The sequence below is a fragment of the Hevea brasiliensis genome, chromosome 18 (assembly GCF_030052815.1).
Source record: "Hevea brasiliensis isolate MT/VB/25A 57/8 chromosome 18, ASM3005281v1, whole genome shotgun sequence".
NCBI classification, from domain to species: domain Eukaryota; kingdom Viridiplantae; phylum Streptophyta; class Magnoliopsida; order Malpighiales; family Euphorbiaceae; genus Hevea; species Hevea brasiliensis.
In genome coordinates, this window is record NC_079510.1 from 8092039 (window position 1) to 8110125 (window position 18087).

Sequence of the window (18087 nt, forward strand, 5' to 3'; positions counted from 1 at the left end):
TTGTTTTAGTTCAATGTCAAATTTTCATTATCTTGAATTGCAAATAATTAAATATTAATAAATTTGAATAATTTGATTAAAATTACTTTTTAATTAAAACGACAATTAATTTTAAAACTCAAGATATGATGCAGATTTAGTTTTTAATTATATAAATTACATAAATCTTTTTGAAAATTGAAATAAATGAACGAAAAATACCAAACTATTAAATAACGATATTAGAAATAAATTGAAATATTAATGAAACAAATATAATCAAAATAAAAAGGATAAGTTATAATTTAGTCTCCAGGATTTAATAAAATTTATAGATTAGTTCCTATATTTTTTAAAAGCTACCTATAAGATCGAGCGTTTACTGACATACCAAAAATTTAAGCTGGTAGCAGAGGTGCAATTTTAATCTCTTATAACATAGGAGCCCAAGTGCCTTGGGCTAAAGGAATTTGGATAGGTTGTTGTCTCACTAAACTATCCCTATTCAGGGCCAACAGTCTCTCCAACCCCCCACCCCCCCAAGGTTTTTGGGTATGAAAAATTTTAATTGTTTTAGTTTTTAATTTTACTAAATTAAAAATTTTTGAATTACATGTTAAAAATTTTAACATAATTAACATAGTTAATTTTATAAAATAACAATTAATTACAAAATTAAAATAGAGTGAAATTTTACAAAATTAATTATTAAATTGTATTTATGTTCATATTATATTGTTAAAATGTAAGGATGAATTTGTAATTGACAAAAATATAAGGATCATAAAATAATTAATTCATAATATAAGGATCATAAAGTAATTAATTCATACTTTAATAATTATAACTATTCACAAATTGATCCCTTTATGTTTATTAATTACAAAAATATAAGAGCTTATTTATAAATAATTAAATATTTATGGATCATTTTGTAAAATATATGAATAATTTTATAAATAACCAACATTTTTAAGGACAACATAAAATAATTAATTTATATTTTTAATAATTATATTTTAAGGGAGTAATTTGTATTTTTTTTAATAGATAGAACACACTTTATACATGTTAGTGACAAAAATAGACTATTATTAAAATTATAATAATTTTAATAAAGTAAAAGATTAATTTATATGTTTTGTTAAATCTCAATTGTTCCGTATAGAAAATATAGTAAATAAAAATTTGATATTTTTATTAAAATTAACGGTGATTTAATTATAATTTTAATAATAGAAATTAATTTGTTAATTTATTAAAATCTCAAAAGACTAAAAAGGTAGGGATTGTAGTTGAAAAAATTACTTTATTAAAAAAATATATTATTATTATTAAAAAATTATTTTTAATATAATATATTTTTTATTTTTATTAAAAAATAATATATTATATTATTAGAGTTTATTAAAAAATAATTTATTTTATGTATTTAAATATTATAATTTTTTTAAAAAATATAAATATACTATTAAAATTATTTAAAAAACTGATATTTTTAACTTTGAATTTATTTTTTTAATAAATTTATAATATATAATAATAATTAAAATAAAAAATATAAAAAATAAATGAAAAATCTTTGAAGAAACCTACTTGCTTTGCTTTTCGATGAAAAAATCTCATCCCAACTCTAAACTCTTGTAAGATTTTTATCTTTAATTCATGTCATTCTATTGCTATTCCTATATATGGATGGATTTTAAAAACACATACATGGATATTTTGTCAAATTTAGAAATTAAATTATAATTTTTTCAAAAATAAAAAATGTAGGTATTTTTAATTAGATTTCGACTCGAACCAAGAATCAAAACCGGACCACCGAATACCCTTATGAGTTATGATACGGTATAATTAGTTTTTTTTTTTTTTTTTTTTTTTTTTTTTTAAACTATCGTTTTTCACATTCTCTGCTCTCGACGTCGGTATGCGGCAGAAACTGCCAAAAAAACAAATGGCGGTTCATTTTTTCCCTCCCTTTTCAAAATCCCTCCAATAAACCAAGCCCTTTTTCGTTTTCCCTCTTCTTTTGTTAAACACTATAATCTTCTGTTTTTTTTTGAATTTTCAGAAATCAAAATCTACCTCGTTTTGGAGCCCATCATCCGTAATCAACTTTCCTTATTCGCACTCTTTAATCTTCGTAATCTTCTTGGATTCCTCTTCTCAAAATCTTACCCTCAATTTTCATTGTTGAATGCTCTATGGATGGTTACACCTTTCCTTAAATCTTATATACATCCCCTTCTAACCAGGGATTTATTCATGGGTCTTCTTCAATTTCTTCCATAATGAATTTCAAGTGAGATTGTTGGTGGGTCTTTACTTCTTCGCATACTGAAACCCTAAAGGGTCAATCTCTGGTTTTTTCATTGTCAATTCCTTTTGGGTCTTCATCGTCACTACGAATTGAAATTGTTGATACTGAATCTATGGATCAATCACCTTCAAATCGTAATGGGCCTTCATCAATTTCAACCATCATAGCTGATTCTGTCAAAACCCTAGACGGGTCTTCACAATCTGCACATAGTGAAGTCCAAGGCGACCGGTTTTACCTTCCTCGGTCATCAAATCCAAATGGGTCTTCAATTATTTCAATTAGTCCACGTAACCAGTTGTTGGTTCCTTCATTGTCAGATGGGTCACGCAGTCAAGTGCTGGTCCCTAGTCATATTGAGACCAGAGATTATGGATATGTTGTTTCGTCTGATGGAAGGGAGTCCTCATTACCTTCACCAACGGAATCTCAAGATAACCAGTGTTTGGTCCCTGTAACAGTCGATCCACTTCCAAGAGTAACCCGACATGGCGATGGCGACAATTGTGATGACCACAAGTCACCTATGCAAATAGAGTCTGCCAGAGGCCCTTCAAGTTCATTAGGCGCAAGGCTTCTTGATGGAGAGCATAATGAAGAAGATTTTGATGATACTGAAGTCAATTTTGAAAAAGACAGACAACTTTCTGAGCGCCCATGTGGCAATCGTTATTATTCTTGCAACTGTAACGAATTATTGGGCGATTTTTGCGGACCTCGTGATCCTGCTTATCATCGTCGTGGACCTTGTGGTCAGTGTAGCGATTTCCAGTTTCATTCAGAGTGGAATAGTCCATGGCAACCTTCAAGAGATCGCTGGGGGTGGCGCAGAGAAAACAGAGAAGATATGCCCCTGGGTTTCTCGCTTCCTGTGAAGGAAACTGTAGTTACTGGGGTGGTATGTTCAGAATCTTTCTTTCTTTCTTTTTTTAAAAATTTATTCATTGATGTGTTAGGTGTTTATAAGCAGCTTGGTTTGTACATTGGGTGGTTGAGTTGATCTAGTTTTGATTGTGCAGGGTGCTGGGCTTTCTAATCTTGGGAACACTTGCTTTATTAATGCAATCCTGCAATGCTTTACACATACTGTGTCATTTGTTAAGGCTCTTAATTCTTGCAATCATTTAGTGCCTTGCCAGCGTATGTCCTGTTTCAATTGATATCTGAATTATTTTATGCAATATTTATTTTTGTTTTTGTGATTTTTTTGGGATTTACTATTTGCGAATTGGGATTTTGCAGGTGGTATTGAAGGATTTTGTGCTGTTTGTACCCTTCATGAGCACATTGAAGCATCCTTAGCCTCTTCTGGAAAGATCATATCACCTTCGAAAGTTGTTGATAATTTAAATCGTATCCTCTTCTATCGTTTTGTTTTGTAGTACAATAGTTGCCACCATGGAATCAAATAACTGTCATTACGTCGTCGTTATTTACAGGTTTTAGAGAAGCCCGTTATTCGTTAGGCCGTTATTAATGTGCCTATTTTGATTTGCAGAATAATGGCCGTTGCCATTGTTAAATAACGATAACAGCCATTAAATAACAGTAATGGCCGTTACTAATGTGACAGAATTTGTGGGTTGGTAGAGGGTAGAAATCACATGATTTTAGGAGTCCAAAACAGTTCAAAAACCACCTAATTTTAGTTCAAAATGACAGAGAATAATTCAAAGTAATAATTCAGTTCAAATTCATTTTTTTACTTTCAAATAATACTCTATTATCTTGTCTTCACCTTCATAACTTATTTTCTCTTACTTGGAAACAAAAGACATTAGTGATAGCCCTCTATAGATGATAACGTCTTTATTTGATATATAAATGTTTAGTATATAGTTGTATATCTTAATTTTATTTATTTTTATCAATATTTACTCATTTTATAAACTTTTGCAAATTTTTCAAAAAAATTTGCGTAGTGTCAGGCCGTTATCGTTACGTCATGGCTGTGACAGGCTCGTTTTCGTTATCTGTGACCGTGACTGCTATTTAAAACCATGGTTGCCACCTTGGGCTGCTGAATCTAAAGGGAAGGCAAATTTTCAATATTTCCTATTGGCCTTTCTATTTATTTATTTATCTTCTGTTTGGCTCATGGTTTTAAATTGTGGTTGCGGTTACAATTGCGGTCGCTGTTGAGGGTAACGGAAATGGGTCCGTAACGGCTGTAATATAACGGTAATGGCTTGGCGCTATGCAAATTTTTTTGAAAATTTTGTAAAATTCATGAAGTGAGTAGATATTAATAGAAACAAGTAAAATTAAGATATACAATCATATAATAAGCATAAATACATAAAATAAAGACATTAAAACAATTATTTTTTTATATCATTAGCATTAATAAATCGATAGGACTTGACGGGAGAGGCTAAAATTGAAGAAAATGTTAAGTAAAAGTTATATGATTTGAAAGAAGGCTGAAAAAAATGTGAAAGAAGGCTGAAAAGTAAAAAAAAAAAAGCCTTTGTTGCAAGATGTGAAAGAAGGCTGAAAACTAAAAAAAAAAATGCCTCTTGTTGTAACGGCTGTTACACCTCTAATTTTTTTTCACCGTTAAATAACGGCCATATCGGTAATGGTAGTTGAAAATTCCTATAAATAATGGCCGTTACGTAACATAACGGCTGTTATTTAAAACCATGGTTTGACTATGTTATGTAATGCAGAGGGCACACTTTCAAAGAAGCTCCTACCTAAGTGTGATTCTTGACCATGAACAATCAGACATTTCATCTTGTTTTTATAGGTACCAGCAGGAAGATGCTCACGAATTCCTTCAATGCTTATTAGATAAACTTGAAAGATGTCTGAATTCAAACCTGAATAATGAGACCTCATCTTCTGAAAATGATAACATAGTGAAGTGCGTATTTGGGGGTCGTCTTGTAAGCAAAGTATGAATTGCAATTCTTTTTTATATTGCAGCATATAGAAAAGCATTGTAGATATCTTTATTGAATGCATAAAACATGTTTTTTCTTCTACTGATTAAGTTTTTTTTTTAATTACCGTTATTAAATGTCAGCTGCTATGTTGCAACTGTGGTCACTTTTCTGATAAATATGAACCCCTGATTGACTTGAGTTTGGAGATTGAGGATGTGAAAACTCTTCAAGATGCTCTAGAATCTTTCACCAAGGTGGAGAAAATTGAAGATTCTGATACAAAGTTTAGATGTGACAACTGTAAGGAGGAAGTTTCTAGGGAGAAGCAACTTATGCTGGATCAGGCTCCTTCGGTTGCTACTTTGCATTTAAAGAGATTCAAGACAGATGGATCCTCTGTTGAGAAGATTGGCAAGCATGTAGAGTTTCCATTATATTTGGACTTGAAGCCCTACACCAACGTCAGTCAAGAAAGTGATGACAGTCAGGTTATTATCATATCACTGAAAATTTGTATCACTGAGCATAGAGATTTCAAATAGATGTGTTAATGGTAATCAAGGTGAATAGTTTGGAATTGTGAATGGTTTCAGTGAATAGTGTGGTTTGTAATTAAAATCTGGATTTCTACACCTTCCAACTTGATCTTGGAAATGCACGTTCATATGGTTTTATTGATTTGCAATTATTTACTAAAACCCTCTTTCGTTCTTGTTAATATAGGTAAATTTGAAGTATCACCTGTATGCAACTGTGGTGCATAATGGATCTTCACCCACTTCTGGTCATTACTTTTGCTACGTACGGTCCTCTCCAAACACATGGCATAAGCTAGATGACTCAATGGTAATAACTGCCATATCTGATCTCCATTAGATATTAATTGCAATTGATTTGCTTCTAGGATTGCATTATTGCTAGTTTGTCATGGGCATGGTTTTAAATAATGGCTGTTACGTTACATAACGGCCATTATTTAAAGGTTTTTGACTTATTGTTACCACCGTTATTTAATGGATTTTTAAGTTTGTAACTATAAAGGCTGTTACGGCCTTTATTTAAAGGTAACGGCTGTTACTGACTGTATGTAATGGTTATACTGGCCGTTACTTTTCCCGCTAAGATTTTTTTTTTTTTTTTTTTTTTTTTTTTTTTTTTAATTTGAAATGTAGTAGAGTGAACCTTTTTTTAGCCAAAAAAAAAAAAAAATATCTTAGCTCATACATTTTAGCGCATTTTCATTCTCTTTAGGCAAGCCATTTTCTCTTAACTTTCCCTCAATTTTCTCTAAAACTAACTCAAGTAAAATCATTCATTTCTCTATAAATTTTTAAGTTTAAGAGTATGGATTATCAAATAGACAATGTAGTTTTGAAGTAAAGCACATTGAAGGATGTGTTATTATTATTTTTTCCCTTAATTTTTTGCTATTTTGGAATTCTTTTTATGTAAATACGTAAATAATTTGAAAATAATATCAAAGAAAGTTTTTAAGCTTTAATAATATTTGCTAAGTATAAATTTAGGCTTTGGCAAGATAAAATTTTAAAAAAATAAATAATCATGTAATTAACTCTTGAAATTGATTTTCTAAATTAAATATTAAGTTTACAACCTAATTACATAGTAAGTTAAATAACCTAATTACATAATAAGTTAGGCTTTTTAACGGATTGTGATTTTTCAAATTTCTGTCACTCCCTTTGTCCTACACGCACATGTAGAAATCTAATTTGTGTCATATTTTTCAGGTAATTAGGGTTGATGAAGAGGTGGTGCTATCTGATGCTGCCTACATTCTGTTTTATGCCAGAGAGGGTACAGCCTGGTTTTCCAGTTTGATGGAATCACAAAAGGATTGCTTGGACCTTTCAAATACATCACCCAAATCAGTGCTGGATAGCATGGATACTGAATGCACTGCATATCCTCATTTGGCTAATATTGATGATTGCAAAGCCAGTGCCACTAAAAGTTATGTTGAGGGGGGCAGTGTTACTATAATGGATGTTGAGGGGGCTTCAGCCCACTCTTCAAATGTAACGGTTCTTGAAGCAGATCAGATTAATGAAACAGGGAATGCTGCTGAGGGACTTTCTGCTCACGTTAATGAAGCAGGGAATGGTACTGAGGAATTTTCAGCTCATATTTCTTGTGGATCTAGACAGAGTGGATTGAAATTATGCTGTGATAAGTCCAGGCCTGGTATCCTGGCCAATGATGTTTCTGTTTCACTTGGAGCTATCGGTTGCCATGATGGAACTTTGCATAAAGAGAAAATGGATGCTTTGCCTTCTATTGATGGAAATAACTGTGGTGAGGGTGCTAACAGAAATGAAAGAAATGGTTTCCATCCTCTGACGCCACCCAGATCAAAAAGTCCAGATGTGAATTTTGGAGGGTTTTCAGGTAAGGAATTTATCCTGTCAAATTCTTTATATGTTCTTTCTTTAGTTGCTAATTAGAACTGAATATCCTTTCCAGAAACAAGACATCATATCCGGCAAGATAATTTGAAATTGGAGAATTCATTAAACTATAATAGATCTAAAAGGGCCACTAATGATGAGAGAATGGAAGCTGTGAGATTAACTAGGAGTATGCCTAGTGCAAGAAAAAACAAACTTTTGGCTGCTATGAATCCCCAAATTGACAAGAAAAGAAGATTAAGATCATCGCCATGTAAACAGGCCAGTCTTCCAGGTTCTCGCCGTAAGCTCAATCATCGTTTAGCAGCTTTGCATTGAACAGGTATACTTTAGATTAATTTAAGCAGATTTTGGTCAGCATAGAATGAACATTTATTAAATTCAAAGTTTCTTAAAGAATGGAGAATGATTTGCCCTCTCAAGCTGCACGTTGGATTCTTGGTTATTCTCTAGTCTGCTGTAGTTGATGTGGCTGGTTATTTTTAGTCATAACTTTGGAATATGTAAAGTTAATTTGAGGTTTCATTTAGATAATCTCATTATAGTCTTTGGACACTGGAATAAGGAGGGATGGTCTTTTGATTAGCACCTTAAGCTGTACATGTGCAGCAATGTGGCTTAAGCAGAATATGGGAATTGGAGGATAGGATATATCTGCTTTGGGTTTCTACTTTTTATAGTAATTTTATTTTTTACTAAGTAAATCTTATTTTATTAATGACTATCATCAGATGAATTATTAAATTCTGATCTAATGGTGAAATATCCAAAGTAAAGACATAATTCTAAATGAGAGTAACTTGTCAAATTTCATGAAATTGCGTTTGGATGGATAATCATTTAAAAGGAATTTTTAAATTTGATTTATTAGTTTTGTTATTTATAATACTTTAGTAGTGTTGATTTTGTTTGTTAAGTATATTAGACAAATATTAATTATAAATTTATTGGATTATAAAATTGAAGTATCTATTACAAAAATGTAATTTCGAATGCATATAAAAGTTTAGCTTGGTTAGGTTTTTTTCATTATTATCTAATAATATGAAACTTAAATTGTGCTAATAAAATTAACAAATCAAATAAATATTTTAAATTCACTTTATTTCTTTTCCCAAATTTGACTTTGAAATCATTTTCTATATTCATTCTATTGAAAACCACAAAAGTGTGGGAAATTTTTGTTTAAACTTGATTCACTGTGAGTTTAAAATATAAACACGTGAGATTTATTTAATAGACATTTTATTATATATTTTGTATTTTAAATCTATAATAGATTGAATAAAGGTAAGAAAAATTTTTAAATCAGAGAAATTCTTATTTAGATTTAATTTATTATAGATTTAAAATAAAAAATATGTGAGATTTATATATTTAATTGTTTTATTTTATTATGTATTTTATATTTTGAATTTATAATAGATTGGATAAATTTTATAATATAATTCAATCCATACAAAATTCAGTATAAGTCAAAACTCGAGTAATTAAGAAATTAAGAGTTTAATTGATGGTCAATATCGATAATTTATGTAATTTGAATCCTAAATGATTTATATGGATTAACTCGATGAATTTTAATTGTTTTTTTTTTTATATCAAATTTAAATTAATAAAATTAATTTTTTTAAAAAAGTTAATATTTTGATTCCAAATGGCATGTAATTGGCAAATGAATTTGAATTTAACTTGAAACCCTTTTACCTCTTTTTTTTTTAAAAAAAAAACTGTTTATGTGTATCAACCTGATAAGTAATCCAAATAATCAATAACTCAAAATAATTAGACTCAAACCTGTTTAAAAAAAAAAAAAAAAATCTTAGTTGAGTTGAAATCTAAAATGACTTGAATATGAACTCGTCAAATTCAACACATTTGTCGCCTCCATGTGTGTGTAAATAGGAATGGTGAGAGATTAAAGTACTTGTGAAGATATTCAATTTGGATTCAAATTAAATTAATATTTTCTTTACTCGAATTCATTTTAAATTTAATTATTACAATTGAAAATTACTTGAATTGTTTAATTTTATACATCTTAATTTATAATTTATGTAAAAAATATTTTTTTATTAATAATTTATATTTTAAAATTTTAATAATTTAATAAAATATTTAAATTTTATTATTTAAAATATAATATATAAAATTTATAAATGTTATTATAAAAAATATATATTTTATATTTACTTAATTATTTATATAAATAGATTCGTGTAATGGATGTGTAATATATAAAATTTGAATTTAATCTAAATTTATTAAAGGTATTAATCTTCAAATTCTGTCAGATTAGATACTTACAAATATCGATTCATTTAAAGAGTCATTGTATTATATATGAAATAGCCACTCAATTATTGAATTATTAATTCAATGAATATTTAAATAACAATGATCAATTTGAGTTTAAATTTAACCTCGAACGAAATTAAAGAAAAATTGTGTCCAATCTCATAGACCAAACTTTCATGATATTGCAGGATAAAAATGAAGAGGATTATTATCTTGATGAAAATTACTATCAAACAGTAATATTTTAAGCAATATGTTATTAAATTGATATTTAATCATGCCTGTATAAATTTAAGGTGCACCTAAATATAATAAAGAAATTAATGTAATTCAATTGTAAAGTGTATAATGAATTTGTTTACTCTGAAAATTAAATTTTGGGTGTTTAAATTTAATTTTAAGTGAATAATTTATTTTAATCAATTTTATTCTAGATTAATCTGTTTTATTAATTAAATTAATTAGAGGCTAAAAATAATTTAATAAATTAATTAATAGGTAGAAATAAATAAGAAGAGGCGGTCAATTACAAATGGAAAGTTAAAAAGTGATAGAGCAAAAGGAGGTGTGGAGTAACTAATGTGAACTTGCAAATGTGAGGAAGTTGAGATCTACAGTTTTCTTGATGAACTTATAATTTATTTTAATTTTTGTAAAAAGTAATAGGACAAAATTTTAAAAGTCTACAATATAATGTTATTTTAGGGTAAATGTCAAAAAAAATCTTCAACTTTTCAAGTTTTTACAATTATATCCTAAACTCAAAATTTTAATGTTATACCCTATATTTTATATGTTATAACAATTACACTATCTCGTTAAACTCACTGTTAATAATTAATGACAGCATACTTAAACCCCAAATTAAGTTAAAACTAAACAAAATTAAATTAAAATTAATTATAAGAAAAGGAATCTAAATCTAAATCTTCCTAGAATAAGCCAACATTAAGAAATCTAAATTTTCAAATCTCAAATACCCACATCGTCAAATAAACCCAGAAAATTTCATTGAATCATCGAACTCAAGCTTGCCCAATGCTCTTGTGCTAATGTTGAAATGAGCAGGCCATTATTGGAGTAGCATAAGAAAGTGGGTGGGGAACAGGAGGTGATAGAAAAAGGGCCCTTTCAATGGGGTATTAGATATTATATTTGAGATTAGTCTTCGCATTGGGTTTCCTCTCATTTGAATTGACGATTTTTAATATTGTGGAAGAAATGATTGTGTTTTGTTCAATTTGGGCACTTTCAACTATCAATACTCTCGAAGATGGGTTGTGGGCATAAAGAAAGAGCAAAAACAAGAACAAGAAGGACAAGAAGAGGAAGGGGAATAATGGGTCTATTGAGTAATAACGGCATAGCAAGCATAGCAAAGCCTATCTTATCAATAATCTCCTTAAGAAGCTTGTCCACTGTCACGACCCAAAATTCTGAACCGTGACCGGCGTATAATTTAAGTATTCTTAAATCATGCAAGCCTTATCAGAATATCTTGAATGAATATATTGTCACTTACTAATCCCAAAAAAATAGACAAAATCCAAATAAACAAAATGTTGAATAAACATCATAAATATCCCTTAAGTAAACTGCAGAGTCTCTATAGATTTCAAATAAAAACTTAAACTGTTCAATAAACTAAACTAATTATTAGCCCGAGAAAACATGAATTCGAGCATACCATGAGAACAAATTAAAGTTGTCCCTCTCCAGAAAATGGACTGAATATTTGGATCAGCTACAGAATTCTACTGATCTGAAACAGATAACAAACAGAGAAAACGTGGTTTGAACTAAATGCTCAGTGAATGATAATTATAGCACACAATGGAATAAGAACAGACAGACGCTTAATTAATTTTACAATAAATTTTCTATTCAATAAAATTATGCTCATGCTGTCAAAATCATTAATAAAATAATTTCATAAAGCATATATATAAAATAAATTCATTCAATAAAAATTTTATGGTATAGTGCACCAGGGTGATGATACCCCACATCACCAAAGGCCAGATGGTAAGTGCGCTACCAGATATTAGATACCTTCCTCCTCATTCACAGATTTCAATGCATATGATATTAATGCAAACCATAAACTGCAATGATGCATGACTCGACAATGTAACCTAATACCGTGATAGTCCACACGGCTGGGCCAGATAACAGAAATAGATACTGGGCACAGGTACCAATTCAAAATAGAAAAATCAATTTGTACAAATCAATCAAAATTAATAAAAAATTTCAGATAGCAAATAATAATTGATAGTGCAATTCCAATAGTGTATTTTAATAGTTTCAGAGAATCAATAAAATCAAATCAATCTCAAATCAATTCAGTAACACATCGGTAAATTTTATAGTCAAATATCAATCAATATAAATACATTAAAGGCCTGTTTCCGGAATCCTAATGGGTCTAATGCAGAGATAGTTGATAAAATCAATTATTTAATCAAAATTGAAATAAAATTCAATAATAAAATAAAATTTTAGAAAATTACATATAAAATAATTATTAAAATATTGTTTAAAATTTCATTTAATAACAAACTTAATGCTAAGAATTTTAAAAGGGACTAAAACGGTGTCATGTACTATAATTACCACTCACCTGGAACCTCAAAGACAATAGTTATTTTCAATGGAAGAGAGACAATTTCAACTGACTAATTGAATATTCAAATCTCTTACACACCCAAAATATTAAAGAAAAATATAAAATAATAATAAAATATAATAACTTATATATATATATATATATATATATATATATATATATATATATATATATATATATATATATATATAATCTAAATTTAAAGATATTGTCTCACAGTAATTATGATTAACCCAATTCAGTACCAATAGTCAAAGAGAAGAAAAATAAATTTATAGAGTAGTTGTAACCGTTTAAGGAGAGAAAATAAAATCAAATTCACCCATTATTGAACAAAAAATGAGAATTTTTACTTTGAAAATATAATCAAAGGTGATGAATTGAGAAATAAAAATTTAAGAATTATCTGTGCACATCAGATTATAAATCGTAAATTTATATATATATATATATATATATATATATATATATATATATATATATGTATAACAATAAATAAAAGATTATGAAAATACATGTTGAGAGTATTTGGTAGAAAAAGGAGGTGACAAACAGGTTTTGAGAGCAAAGTTTAGTAGAAGAGACGATTAGAGTATATATATTTGAAGAGTTCTATTAGGTGTAGAATGGGATAAGAGTTATTATTGAACTGGGTTGTTCAAATTACAGATATATATTTAATTTCAAAATGATATATATATATATATATATATATATATATATATATATATATATATATATATATATATATATATCTAAAAATAAATAAATAGGCTATCCCATAAAATATATATTATTATTATTATTTTATAAATATATTAAATTATTGTTAGCTAATTAAAATAAAATAAATAATAAATATATATGGATTTCCACATACTTCTCCCCTTAAAAAAAATTCAGTCCCCGAATTTGAATAGACAAAATTCTAACATGAAGAATCAAATAAATGAGGATATTTGGCTCGTATTTCAGATTCTGCCTCCCATGTGGCCTCACCACTTGAGTGATTATGCCACAAGACTTTGATCAAAGTCACTTCCTTAGATCGGAGTTTCCTAATTTGTCGATCTAAAATCTTTACTGGTTGCTCCTTATATGACATATCATCCCTAAATTGCATGGTTTGAGGTTGTAAAATATGAGATGGATCTGGTACATACTTCCTAAGCATAGAAATATGGAAAACTGGATGTACATGTGCAAAACCAGGTGGAAGGGCTAAACAGTAAGCAACTGCTCCAATTCTCTCCAAAATTTCAAATGGACCAACAAAATGAGGGCTAAGCTTCCCTTTCTTCCCAAACGTCATGATTCCTTTCATAGGGGAAACTCTCAGAAATACATGATCACCAATCATAAATTCTACATTTTTATGCTTAGGGTCAGCTTAACTTCTTTGTCGACTTTGAGCAATCGATCACGAATTAGTCGAACCTTCTCTGAAGTTAATTGCATCAACTCTGGTCTAGTAAGCCTTTTTTCTCCAACTTCATCCAAACAAACTGGTGACCTACACTTTCGACCATATAATGCCTCATATGGAGCCATCTCTATACTTGCCTGATAACTGTTATTATAAGCAAACTCCACTAAAGGCAAATGATGATCCCAACCGCCACCAAAATCCATAACGCAAGCACGAAGCATGTCCTCTAATGTCTGTATGGTCCTTTCTGACTGTCCATCTGTCTGAGGGTGAAAAGCAATACTAAAGTCTACTCGTGTTCCTAAAGCTTCTTGGAATTTCTTTCAAAATCAAGAAGTTAACTGAGTACCACGATCAGAGACAATGGAAACTGGAACTCTATGAAGACTAACAATCTTGTTTATATACAACTGTGCAAGTTTAGCAAAGTCATATGTAGTCTTCACAGGAAAGAAATGAGCAGATTTTGTCAATCTGTCCACTATCACCCAGATTGCATTGTAACCACCTCGTGTACTAGGTAAACCCACAACAAAGTCCATGGCAATATGCTCCCACTTCCATTCGGGAATAGGCAATGGCTGAAGTAACCCAAATGGTCTCTGATGTTTTGCCTTAACCTGCTGACAAGTCAAACATTTAACAACAAAGTCTACAACATCCCTCTTCATGCCACCCCACCAATAATGCTCCCTTAAATCACGGTACATCTTAGAACCTGGGTGTACTGTGTAAGCAGAATGGTGTACCTCCTCCATGATTTCTCTTCTCAACTCATCAACATTGGGAACACAAAGTCTAGTGCCATAACGAAGAATTCCATCATCATTCAACATGAACCCTTGAGCTTGGCCTTGATGAATACTATCTATAATCTCGCACAGCTGAGAATCGCTATTCTGAGCAGCCTTAATTCGATCAATCAAGATAGGCCTAACTCGAAAATGTGCTAAGAATGATCCAGCTATGATTTCAAACTCTACTCCCTGATCTAGCAACTCATATAATTCACCAATCAGAGGCCTCATCTTGGTAGATATATGGGCTAAACTACCAGAAGACTTCCTACTTAGAGCATCAGCCACCACATTAGCTTTTCCAGGGTGATACTGTATGGTGCAATCATAATCCTTCAGCAATTCTACCCATCTCCTTTGCCTAAGATTAAGATCATGTTGGTAAAAAATGTATTTGAGACTTTTGTAGTCAGTGAAGATTTCACAAGTCTCACCATACAGATAGTGCCTCCATATTTTTAAAGCAAAAATTACTGCAGCCATTTCCAAATCATGAGTTGGATAATTCTGCTCGTGCCTTTTCAACTGACGAGAAGCATATGCAATAACCCGTCCATGTTGCATCAGAACACATCCTAAACCAATCCTAGAAGCATCACAATATACTACATAACCCCCTGATCCAGATGGAAGGGCTAACATCGTGTCAGAGTTAAACGAGTCTTAAGCTTCTGAAAACTTTTTTCACAAGCCTCAGACCATTGAAATTTCACATTCTTCTGTGTCAACTTAGTTAAAGGTGCTGCGATACGAGAGAAGTCTTGAACAAACCGTCTATAATACCTTACTAAACCTAAGAAACTATGAATCTCTGACACAGTTGTGGGTCTAGGCCAATGAAGCACTGCCTCAACTTTCTTCTTATCAATGCACACCCCATCCTTAGATACTGTATGGCCTAAGAAAGCCACACTATCTAACCAGAACTCACATTTTGAGAACTTGGCATATAGCTTGTGTTCTCGTAAGGTCTGAAGGACAATTCTCAAATGCTGCTCATGCTCCTCCTTACTCTTTGAGTACACTAGAATGTCATTGATGAACACTATAACAAATTGATATAAGAAAGGCTTGAAAACTCTATTCATGAGATTCATAAAAGCGGCCGGAGCATTGGTAAGACAAAAAGACATTACAAGAAATTCATAGTGTCCATACCTAGTTCTAAAGGCCATCTTGAGTATGTCTTCTTTCTTGACCCTCAATTGATGATACCCAGATCAAAGATCAATCTTGGACAAATACTTTGCACCTTGAAGTTGGTCAAATAGGTCATTTATGCGTGGAAGAGGATACTTATTACGCACAGTCACCTTATTCAATTGCATATAATCAATGCACATTCTCAAAGACCCATCCTTCTTCTGTACAAATAACACAGGAGCACCTAATGGAGAAACACTAGGGCGAATAAACCCCTTATCTAGTAGGTCCTGTAGCTGCTCCTTCAGCTCCTTAAGTTCTGCGGGTGCCGTACGATAAGGTGGCATAGATATGGGCTCAATTCCAGGAACTAAGTCTATACCAAACTCTACCTCTCGCTCTGGGGGTAAACCTAATAAATCTTCTGGAAACACATCAGGAAACTCCTTAACCACTGCAACATTCTCCAAACCTGCACCTTCTACCTGAACATTTCTAACATAAGCTAGATACACTTTACACCTCTTTCGCAATAATCGTCTAGCACTCACTATGGAGAAAAGATTGCTAGAGGCTATACTGTGATCTCCCTGAAATTGAAATTCTGCTTCTCTAGGAATTTTAAAGAGTACAACTTTATTATGACAATCCAATGAAACGTGATAATTTGTAACCAATCCATGCCTGAAATCACATTAAACTCAAACATATCCAAAGAAACAAGATATGCAGCTAATTCCCTATCTCCAATGTGAACTATACATCCCCTATACACCATATCAGTGTCTATTGCATTCCCCATAGGTGTTGATACAGATAAAGGATACTCGAACAAAGTAGGTGGTGTACTAAATCTCATGGAAAAGTATGGAGAAACAAAGGAATAGTTGTGCCCCAGTCTTAGCCATAGGCATCTGTTCAGATGTCTGATTAATAGTTTGAGGTAGTACCTCTCTTGTTGGATCAAGGTTTGCACCATTAAGACCCTTGGCCCTAGATCTCCTCTTACGTTTAACAGACTTAGGCACCTATTCATTTTAATAAACAAGTATTAAATATGAAAATGTAAGCCAAATTAAGACAGGTGAAAAAGTACGAAGGACGCAGATATCAAAAGCAATGATAAACTGAAAAAGACATTAAGGATCCTATGCTCCACAAGTTTACTAGACCTCAACCAGGCTCTGATACCAACTTTGTCACGACCCAAAATTCTGAACCGTGACCGGCGCATAATTTAAGTATTCTTAAATCATGCAAGCCTTATCAGAGTATCTTGAATGAATATATTGTCACTTACTAATCCCAAAAAAATAGACAAAATCCAAATAAACAAAATACTGAATAAATATCATAAATATCCCTTAAGTAAACTGCGGAGTCTTTACAGATTTCAAATAAACACTTAAACTGTTCAATAAACTAAACTAATTATTAGCCCAAGAAAACATTAATTCGGGTATACCATGAGAACAAATCAAAGTTGTCTCTCTCTAGAAAATGGACTGAATATTTGGATCAGCTGCAGAATTCTACTGATCTGAAACAGATAACAGACAGACAAAATGTGGTTTGAGCTAAATGCTCAGTGAATGATAATTATAGCACACAAAGGAATAGGAACAGACAGACGCTTGATTAATTTCACAATAAATTTTCTATTCAATAAAATTATGCTCATGCTGTTAAAATCATTAATAAAATAATTTCATAAAGCATATATATAAAATAAATTTATTTAGTAAAAATTTTATAGTACAGTGCACCAGGGTAATGATATCCCACATCACCAAAGGCCAAATGGTAAGCGCGCTACCAGATATTAGATACCTTCCTCCTCCTTCACAGATATCAATGCATATGATACTAATGCAAACTATAAACTGCAATGATGCATGACTCGACAATGCAACCTAATACCGTGATAGTCCGCATGGCGGGGCTAGATAACAGAAACAGATACTGGGCACAGGTACCAATTCAAAATAGAAAAATCAATTTGTACAAATCAATCAAAATCAATAAAAATTCTAGATAGCAAATAATAACTGATAATGCAATTTCAATAGTGTATTTCAATAGTTTCATAGAGTCAATAAAGTCAAATCAATCTCAAATCAATTCAGTAACACATCAGTAAATTTTATAGTCAAATACCAATCAATATAA

The 18087-nt window shown here is 30.7% G+C and overlaps 1 protein-coding gene across 2 annotated transcripts; it reads left to right on the forward strand.

Annotated features, from left to right (window-relative positions):
* The first annotated feature begins 1890 nt into the window (after nt 1-1890).
* Nucleotides 1891-8415, forward strand: LOC110664715 (ubiquitin carboxyl-terminal hydrolase 20). 2 transcript variants are annotated; one of them, XM_058140822.1, is made up of 9 exons: nt 1911-3143; nt 3180-3200; nt 3322-3442; nt 3545-3655; nt 5033-5202; nt 5334-5681; nt 5917-6039; nt 6945-7602; nt 7678-8415. In XM_058140822.1, exons 1-9 carry the CDS (start codon nt 2415-2417, stop codon nt 7938-7940), a joined length of 2544 nt encoding a protein of 847 aa, XP_057996805.1. In that variant the 5' UTR covers nt 1911-2414; the 3' UTR covers nt 7941-8415. The 2 variants fall into 2 exon arrangements, with proteins under 2 accessions (XP_021680175.2, XP_057996805.1); XM_021824483.2 differs by having other exon boundaries at nt 1891-3200.
* The last annotated feature ends 9672 nt before the right edge of the window (nt 8416-18087 follow it).